This window comes from Phoenix dactylifera, chromosome 5 (assembly GCF_009389715.1).
Source record: "Phoenix dactylifera cultivar Barhee BC4 chromosome 5, palm_55x_up_171113_PBpolish2nd_filt_p, whole genome shotgun sequence".
In the NCBI taxonomy this organism is placed as follows: Eukaryota; Viridiplantae; Streptophyta; class Magnoliopsida; order Arecales; family Arecaceae; genus Phoenix; species Phoenix dactylifera.
This window is the reverse complement of record NC_052396.1, coordinates 17,636,044-17,646,540: the sequence shown is the minus strand read 5'-3', so window position 1 is coordinate 17,646,540 and position 10,497 is coordinate 17,636,044. Positions and strand designations below refer to the sequence as shown.

Genomic DNA, 10,497 nt, shown 5'->3' with positions numbered 1-10,497 from the left:
ACTATGGTGGAGTCCCCCTCAAAAATAATGCAGTCTGCCCCCAGCACTCGTCTCGCATAGAAAACTTCCTTCCATGATGCTCTCAGCTCGGTGTTGTCGACAGACTGATCGAAGATGTGCCGTCCCCCAGCTGCCACTGGTTTGGCCTGCTGATCTCTGATGACAAAGCTGACGCAGCAACAGCCACCCTTTCGAGTACTGCCGTTGAAATTTACCTTGAAAAAACCAGGGTGTGGGGGCTCCCAGGAGAAGAGAACACACTTAGACACTACGTGAGCGAGATGAAACCCCCCAGATTCCCCTGGCCAACATAAGGGACGTCGACGCAGTAACATCAAGGACCTCCACCGCGTGAAGTAGGGCTCTGTCTACTACAACTCTCAGCTACTCGTCTCTGCCACCGATGACTCGGGCATTTTTATCTAGCCAGCAGTGATAAGTCAGATAAGCTTCCCTAATCCCCAATGATAGGAGATCCGGTCTCCGGGAAGACTTGGCCAGGAGTGTCAAAAACTCCTCTGTCGACGATCACCTTCAGCATAGACCAGAGTAGGCTGAGGCACACTCCTATAACGAATCCACCCTCTGACAACCAAAAAGGGCATGAAAAATAGTCTCCTCCATCTCCTGATAGGCCCAGCATCGTGGGGTGATGTGCACTCTCCATCAGGCCAGGACTCCACTGGTAGGTAGACACCCCCAAGCGACCTTCCAGACAAACAAGGCCACTCGAGGATGAATAAGCAACTGCCAAATCCACCCCGCCTCCATACGGCTAGCTGCAGTCCTCCTCACCAACCCAAGGAGGTCCTGTGTCTGGCCCCACACCTGCCCGTCTGGCCCCACACCTGCCTGTCCTCTGCCTCAGCCGCTGCAATTGGCACCACTAACACCCGCACAACCAACTACACACCAAAGACCCATCGGATGAGGTCCCTATCCCACTCTCGCCCTTATGGGGCTAATAGATCGCGGACCCTGCGTCCCTCCAATCCCCCGGGGTCACAATAGGTGGGCCACCTGCACAGTGGAATATTAGCCAGCCAACAATCCCTCAGAACATCCAAATAACTCATAGATAGAAAAGTTATCCAATGAAGATAGATTGCATAAAAGGAAAATAGTTTGGTACAAGAAGATATTGAAATACATTATAGATAAAACCTACTCACTAGAACTCCAGAACACAACATGAAGTTCAGATATATAGCATGAATCAGAACCCACCCAATACAACAACTCAAACAACAGAAAACATATTTACAGAACACAAGTGACACAATAACAGGACAGCATATCCGAGTAGATTGCCCATCGATAGAAATTTCGGTGCATGGCCATGCCACCCGTTAATATATATATACTCGTCCCTGAGTAGGAGACCTATATATATAAAACAGCAACATAGCGATCACGTGGAACGTGTGATCAGAACACAATCGAACTCAACAAGATCTTTCAATCTAGTGCAAAGGTTCTCACTACCCTTTCCCTGCAACTTATCCCACCAATCTTTCTCACAGTGAATGTGTCTAAGATTCTTAGCACCATCTTCTGTGAACGGAAGCTTTTTCAGCTTTGGGCACCGTAGCACCTTGAAAGTCCTCAGAGAAGGAAAAGGCAGAAGACAATCATATATGCTGTCCAATCTAGGCAGGTTGTCAAGTTCGAGATATCTGAGCGCATGGAAAATCTCGATCTTCCCTTCCTGCTCATCATTCTCCTTTGTCGAATTACTTATCAACTGCCCTTCTATCCCGTTGCAGCTGGTGATGGATAGCCAAGTAAGAGATTGAAGCCACATGTTTTCTGACACATTGTCCCTCCATTTGATCTTCGCCTTGGGGAGCCCCTTCAGCTCGAGTTTCCGTTCTTGAGTTCCGCCTATCCACTTCTCACCAAGGTTGCCGATTTCGAGCACATTAAGGTCGTAGCAATCAACGACTCGTCCCATGCACAATCTAGACAATAGTGGTCGTGGCAATTCGAAGCTGTGCATACCCTGGCACCCACGGATGAGTAACCTCTTGGTGATTTCAGCCAATTGCGGAGTTTCGCAGAGCTTCTTCAGAACTTTTTCCTTCTCTATGGTGATGGTAAGTTCCTCAAGAAATGTTAATTTCTGCAGCTCTTCAAGTTTCACCCCATCGCCGGAGGAATCCACGTCCCAGGCCCCGTAGCTGGCATACATTATTAGCACTCTTAGATTTCCAAGGCTGGAGATCACCTTATGGGGGATTTCTTCGAGTCCAGTAGTGTATCCCAAGTTCAGAAACCTCAAATTCTTCAGGTGCTTCAATTCTTCCGGCAGCTTCTTAAGCTTGGATTTGTATAGGTTAAGACAAACCAATTCCTTCAGAAACTCGATTTCCCAGGGAAGCTTCTCCATGGCCGTCGAGGACAAGTCCAATACCTTGAGGTGAGATATGTCATAGAAAAATCTAGGCGGGATGTCGTGTAGAGTCTTTCCATTAAGCACCAGGGTCTTCAGTTTCCTGCATTGGGCGAGCCCCCCGCGCATGGATTCTAGATTGTTCACCATGAGGGACACTCTCTTTGCCTCCTTTCCATTGCTGAATTCTAGTTGAGCCTCGTCAACCCGTGTCTGCACGACCAACCGATTCTGCTTTAGCCACAATGCCAACACCTGGTACATACTGTGCATCTTCACGTTATCTTCATCATCGTCACAACCGGCACCGCCGACGCTGTACCTCTCATCATCATCATCGTCGTCGTCGCTTTTGCCATCACCCCCATCATAGCTATCATCATCGACATGACTACCTCTCTCCCTGCTGCCATCATTGCCATTATCGTCATCATCATCATCTTTAGAGCAAACTCTTTCAAGTAAGGATGCATCCGTCAAATCGGTAATGAGATCTCTCAATTGAGAAGCTGAACATTTGGTGAGCCCCTCGCCGACCCAGTATTCTACCAACCAGTCTCTTTTGATTCCGCGTTTTCCTGGAAATAGAGCACAATACAAGAAGCACTTTCGGATGTCTTTCTCCAGGCGATCATATGGCAATTGCAACTTCTGGATGACCGTGTCGGCCAGCTCAAGGAATTGTTTTGGTTTGGTCTCCAGAAAGCGGAGGGTTGAGCTCCATTCTCGTTCGTCGTGCTTCTTGCTTTCCATTATGTTCGCAATTGCTTCCAGAGCAATCGGCAGGCCACTACATCTTTTGACGATCTCCTTGGCAGCTCCTTCATTGGTTCTTTTGACGATCTCTTCGGCAGCTCTTTCATTGGTTCCGTGGCTGCCCTCCAGATTCTTCATGAAAAGCTTCCAGGCAGGCTGCCATTTTAAGCACCTCAGGTGGATCTTATTTCTCTCATCACCAAACGCATCACATATTTTGCTGCGAACTATCTCCTTTTGCGTTGTGAATATAACCTTGCTCCCATGATGACCGTTGCAACTGGGGATCCCCAAGTTTTGGAGGTTCAGGTCGTCCCAAAGATCGACGAGGATTATGAGAAATTTCATGCTCCGCAGGGCCTTGGAAATGGCATCCGCCACGGACGTGCCTTCCTTGCTCTCCCAAGCCAAGCCTAGTCGCTTGGCGATACCTTGTTGAATGCCATCCTCAGAGGTGGTCGTTTCCTCCCCGAGAAAGATCACCACATCGAAATGATCTTTCGGGCAAAGGAGGAGCCTGCCCTTTTCCTTGGCGCTGAGGGCCTCCGAGAAATTTTGTCCAGACAACAAGTTCTCCCGATCGGCGTAATTTTCCAAGTCGACGTAGAGATCATTGTTCAATTTTCTCACGAGCGTGGCCTTGCCCACACCAGCCATGCCGCATATCCCCATGATCATGGAGGAGCCTTTGACAAAATTCTTGAGCTTTTCCACCTTGGAATCGATGCCCACAAGATTTGGTGCCATGGCAAACGGCAAGATGCGATCCTCCAGACTTAAGACATCATGGACGCTATTGTCCCGCAGGGACTTCACTCTGTCGAGGTATTCGCCCACTTCCGTACTTGCTTGGTGGCGTGAAAAAATGTGTCCACGCCATCGAGGCATCTCGCGATACCTGTCCACCAGTTTCGTTGCTTGCTCTTGAAGTAGTGCAACTTCGAAAATCCACTCCGCCACTTTGTCCCTTTCTTCCTCATCAACATATACCTTTTTGAGAAAGTCAATCAGAAAAGCTCTTCTCTCAGATTTTTAGGTAACCATGCATGCATCCTAATTATCAACATAAAAGAAAAAAATCTGGCTGATGGAACTTAGAAACGTCCCATCGAAGATGTATGGCTAGCTAGAACAAGTCCTAGTTCATTATCAGAGATCCAAGATTCAAGTGCCCCTATCAGTTTATTTCTCAAAAAAGAAGAAAAAGAATGATATATCTCAGTACCGTCATCTCTAGTTGTTTGGGAGATCTAAAATCAATTGACAATGGAGACTATACGATATTCTTGGTCATTCTTTTATGATAGAAAGGTAAAAGAAAGGTAAAAGAAATAAAACATAACAAGACTAAAAAATATGATTAAGGTAGTATACACGAGCATATTATGGAATTACGTGACATCACAACCTAATTAGAATCATTGAAAGTAGACATGTGTGAGATTTTTCTTGTACACTTTGATTTTTATTCTCTGCCTATGTAATATGCACCATTTAAGATCTTATACAACACACACAGATAAAGGGACTATGAATCAACTTCTAGCCATGTGTGTTGATAAGGAACAGAGAATAAAGCAAGAGAGGCGAGAAAGTATTAATCTCACCTCTCATAAGACAAAAAGACATAAGAAGGTCAGTGGTACCAGTCATCATGTTTCTATCAAGAAAAAGAAAATGAAGGTGTCATCCAAAGTGACTGACAAAAGGCAAATAAAGTGCTTCTTCTGTAGAAAAGAAGAATATTTGAAAAAGGACTGCACCAAGTACAAAAAATGGCTCGAGATGAAAGATATTTTTCTTTTCTTAGTGTGTTATGAATCAAATTTTGTTGATGTACCTCATAACACATGGTGGATTGACTCTGATACTACTATCCACATATGTAGAACTTTGTAGGGATTGTTGAACCAAAGAATTCTAACAGAAAATAAACCGAGCATCATTATGGAAAATAAGATGCATTCACATGTGGAAGCTGTTGGAACATTCAAATTGACCTTAAAGACTAGCCACAGTTTATACCTAGAAAATACTTTCTATGTACCTGGATTTTCAAGAAACCCGATATCCGTTTCTAAACTTGTTTCTTTTGGTTACACTGTTTCATTTGGACTATCCTTTGTAAATCTTTGTTTCAATAATATTGTTGTTAGTAATTGCTTATTAGATGATGGTTTATTCAAATTAGACCTTGATACATCTTTTAAAATATTCCAGCAAAACAAAAAACATTGTGGATTAAAGGTAGCATGATAAGCGAAAAATTTTTTATGTTATGGCGCCGAAGATTAGATCATATCTCCATAAAAAGAATCAAGAGATTAGCAAATGATGGAATTTTACCAACTCTTGACTCTGATAATTTTGAAACTTGTTTAGACTACATCAAAAAAAAACATATTAACAAATTTAAGAAAGGTGTCATAAGAAGCACAAGTTTATTGGATCTCATACATATAGATATATGTGGGCCTTTTTCGACCCCATGTTTTACCGGTCATAAGTATTTTATCATCTTTATTGATGATTACTCATGCTATGTTACCGGTTATAAGTATTTTATCATCTTTATTGATGATTACTCATGCTATGGGTATCTCTGCTTGTTGTATGACAAGGCTGATGCATTAAATGCATTTAAGCTTTTCAAAATAGAGGTAGAGTTATAACTTAGTAAAATGATTAAAGTTGTGAAATCAGATAGAGGTGGTGAATACTATCGTAGGTATACTGAAACTTGACAACATTTAGGTCCATTTGCTAAGTTTCTTTAAGAGCAAGGTATAGTTGCACAATACACTATGCATGGTACTCCTAATCAAAATGGAGTTGCAAAAAGAAGAAATCGAACATTAATGGAGATGGTAAAGAGCATGATTAGGCACTCAACTCTTCCAATTTCTTTGTGGGGTGATATCTTAAAAAATGATGCATATATTCTAAACAGGATTCCTACTAAAGCTATCCCAAAAACATTCTATGAAGTTTGGACAGGTAGAAACCTAGTTTAAGACATCTATACATTTGGGGGTGTCAAGCTAAGGCTAGAGTATACAACCCACAAGAGAAAAAGTTGGACTTTAGTGGTTAATTTATTGATTTTCCAGAAAAGTCCAAGCGATACAGATTTTATTGTCCTAATCATACTTTGCAGATTGTGGAGACAAAGAATGCTAAATTCTTCAAAAATGACCAAATCAGTGGAAGTATAAAACCTCAAGAAATTATTTTTGAGAAAAAACGAATGTCGTATGGTGTGCAATATTCAAATGAGCAGCTAATGATTCCTCTACCTATCATTTAGAATGATTTAAAAAAGGATGAGTCTACTATTAATGTTCCATCTGAATCTGTACCGGTTATCACTAAAAATGTTGCTCCAACTTGGATCAAGAAACAACTTTAAGAGGTCATCAAGGATAAGGAGATCTCCAATTTCACCTGATTATATGGTATACCTTCAAGAATGCTATTATAATATTGAAAATGTTGATGATCCAATAAATTTCTCACAAGCCATAAATTCTATAAATTTCTCCAAATGGCTAGAAGTTATGAAAAATGAGATAGATTCTATGACTAAAAATAATGTTTGGAATCTAGTTGAACTACCTCCTGGGGTTACTGCAGTACGCTACAAATGGATTTTTAAAACCAAAAGGGACTCCAAGGGCAAGATAGAGCAACATAAGGCCAGATTTGTTGCCAAAAGATTTACTCAAAAGAAGGGTATCGATTATCATGAGACCTTCTCCTCAGTTTCAAAGAAGGATTCTTTGAGAATAATTATGGCTTTGGTGGCTCATTTTGACTTAGAACTGTACCAAATGAATGTGAGAACCACTTTTCTTAATGGTGATTTAGAGAAAGAAGTTTATATTAAACAACCTAAAACTTTTGTTTCAAAAGAATAGAATTATATGGTTTGCAAGCTAAACAAGTCTATATATGGACTTAAGCAATCGTCCCGACAGTGGTATCCTAAGTTCAATAACGTCTTTCTACATTTGGTTTTGTAGAAAACATTGTTGATAGACGTATATATCTTAAGATTAGTAGGAGTTGATTTATTTTTCTAGTCATATATGTAGAAGATATTTTTCTTACTAGTAGTGATTTGGCATTTCTTAGGGAGACTAAGCAATTTTTCTCCAGCAATTTTGATATGAAGGATATAGGTGGAGCCTCATATGTCATCGGCATTGAGGTTCAAAAAGATAGATCTAAAGAAAAATTTTGTATATCTCAAAAGGCCTACATTAAGAAAATATTGAAGAGGTTTGGTATAGAAAATTTCAAACCAAGCCCAGTGCCCATTGCTAAATGTAAAAGGTTAAGTAAATCACAATCTCCGAGAAATGAAATTGAAAGGGAGCGTATGAAAGCATTTCCATATGCTTCACTGATTGGGACTTTAATGCATGCTCAAGCCTGTACTAGACCTAATATAGCATATGTTGTGGGATTACTGAGAAGATTTCAAGCTAATCCAGGCATGGAATATTGAAAAGCTGCTAAGAAAATGTTAAGATTCCTTCAGGGGACTCAAGATCATATGCTTACATACAACAAATTTGATTTCTTCGAGATAGTTGGATACTCAAACTCAGACTTTGCGGGATGTCCAGATAGTAGAAAGTCAACATCATATTATATCTTTCTACTAGCTGGTAGTGCAGTCTCATGAAAAAGTGCAAAACAAAAGATTACAGCTGCTTCAACAATAGAGACTGAGTTATTGACATGCTATGATGTTGTTACACAGGCTATTTGACTAAGGAACTTTATCACAGGCCTACTAGTCGTGGATACTATTTCAAGGCCTATAAGGTTATTTTATGACAATCTAGCAGCAGTTTTTTCAATAAAGAATAACAAGATATTCTATGAAAATAAGCACATGGAAGTGAAATATCTTGTTATAAAGGAAAAGTGTGATAAGCATAAAGTTTCAGTTCAATACATCAATAATGTGCTTATGTTGGCAGATCTTTTGACCAAAGCAATAGCCCCAGGATTACATAACGAGCATGTCGGTCAAATGGGCCTTTCTGTATAGATTGATTGATGTACTATTGTGCATATTTCGGATGGTTGAAAATCACATTTGTTGTATTTTCTGCTTTAATGAATTCATATGGTGTATGCATACTATGGTAGTAGAAATGTTGACTAAAGAATAGATTTCATGAAAAGTTCATTCATAAGAGTTTGGCTATGCGGGTTTAGTGATATAGTGATCAAAAAATATTATACTCCAATCAAGTAGGTGTTATTTCCGCGATTGTTCGTATTATTATTCTCAAAGTAGTCAAACATAAAGTTTACCCAAATTGATATCAAAATAGAAAGAATACGCGTATAAGGATTTATAAAATTCAAGTGCTAAGGATATTTCACTTGTCAATATGGTCCAAATGGGAGAATATTGGGATCCCGTCAAGTTGTGGCCTACATTGACAAGTGGCGTCAATATGGTCCAAGTGGGAGAATGTTGGATTCTGTTTAGTTAAAGCCCACATTGACAAACATCTCTTGAATTTTGTAAATTCTGATAATCACGAGGGCATAAACAGAATTTCACAGTGGTAAAGAATCATCTTAATGGTGGGTGACTTTTCACGGATGTAACCATCTATGGCAGTTGGTCTCTGAAGAAAGCTTTAAATAGCTTGTAGAGACCCCTTCTCTAAACACACGCATACAGAGCTCTCTCTTTAGAAAAAGCTCTGCCAATCTCACACTCTTTTTGCACGGATCTTGAAGTGCAACTCTCTTCCTGCATGGATCTTGAAGTGTGGCAGACTACTATAAATTCTATGACTCAAGATCAGATCTATTTCTTTTAAATTTATTTTTCATCAAAGAGAAAGTGGATAATTTTCAACATTTGGAGGCCTGCGAAATTGAGCCACCAAAACATTGTACTTTCTCCTATTTCATTGGGAAAGGATGGAAGGAGATAGATGCATGCATCTTCAAGTCTCATACATTGTATCTATGGGATTAGATGGATTTATGTTCATATATATATGCAATTAGACATAGGGGTAATCTATTGACAACTTTGAGGAGAGGATGTTGCACCCACCTCACAAACCAAACTAATAATTTAGTTCAAGTTTTTTTTTTTTTTTATGGAACAATTTAGTTCAACTTAACTAATAATTTAGTTAATAAGATACACATAATTGTTTTTAGTTTAATATATAACAATAACGTTTCAATCTGATAAACAGTAAAAAAAAAAAAATCAAATAACAAATATAATAATAAGATATTGGCTGACACGTATTTAACACTAGCTGCTGAATCATGCTTGTAGAGGTGACGGGAAGTAGGATTACCTTTTTTTGCACCTGCCTGCCTTCTTTCTTCAGAGTTTGCAAAGCCCCTTCAAGTTTTTTAAATTTGTTTTCTACCGTGCATGGGAGAAGCTGATCTTTTAAAAGCTGTACCACATCACAAGGGATGCCCCCAATCCCACAACCACTCATTTTTATTTCTTTACCCCCCTTAAACCTTGCAGCAAACTCAGTATTAAAAAGGAGGGATCAATCTGGGAGAAATAGATGATCGAGGTTGCTGATTATGTGCAAAAGGAAGGAGCTACAGCAAAGAAAGGCCAAGCAAGTAAAAATGTGGATTGAAGGGATGATTTGAAGATGAACAACCCCACAGGATATGTACGCAATTTATAGACTTAATCGCTAGGGATGATTAAATGCTACTCCCTAATGGTCCTATTCATGCGAATTAATTGCATCACATCTATCCTCTATTGCCAATGGTGGGTAACTCATTGAGCAAGGGCCAACATGCTCGATTCCTGCAGGAATACCCAAATAGGCACTAAGAGGTCGGTAAGCATTGCAATCCAATTTAAACTCATCGGCAACAACCACATTAGTGTGATAGGGAGAGACCATAAGTGGTATTAAAGATTTTAAGGTTGATAATAACATTAAGGTCAACAAGCGTCGCAGTCCAATTTAAACTCATCGACAACAACCACATTAGTGTGAACAGGAGAGATCATAAGTAGCGTCAAAGATTCTAGGTTTGATAATAGTATTAATGCCAAGAAAATTGGCCATAAAGAATTAGTGAAAAATGATTCAAGAGGATTCGATTCTGTGGTATTGTTACCTTTCGGTCTAGTATGTTCAATGTGACCGTCCCGTTCAAGTAAATTCTGAGTCAAGTAGTCTTAGCATGGTTGTTATTAGTGGACAGCATTTTTTTTCTTTTGAAAAAATCATATATCATTGAAAAAAATCACAAACTTGTTCACGAGCATCTATCATATACATCAATAATAACTTTCCTCTCCAAGTGAGAGAACC

At 39.9% G+C, this 10,497-nt stretch overlaps 1 protein-coding gene across 1 annotated transcript; it reads right to left on the bottom strand.

Moving 5' to 3' along the window:
* Window positions 1-1,087: 1,087 nt before the first annotated feature.
* LOC103713018 (disease resistance protein RPS2-like) lies at window positions 1,088-9,823 on the bottom strand. The gene is made up of 2 exons (XM_008799773.3): window positions 9,499-9,823; window positions 1,088-4,138 (listed from the first exon to the last, which is right to left on the bottom strand). Exons 1-2 carry the CDS (start codon window positions 9,646-9,648, stop codon window positions 1,412-1,414), a joined length of 2,877 nt encoding a protein of 958 aa, XP_008797995.3. The 5' UTR covers window positions 9,649-9,823; the 3' UTR covers window positions 1,088-1,411.
* Between the last annotated feature and the right edge of the window lie 674 nt (window positions 9,824-10,497).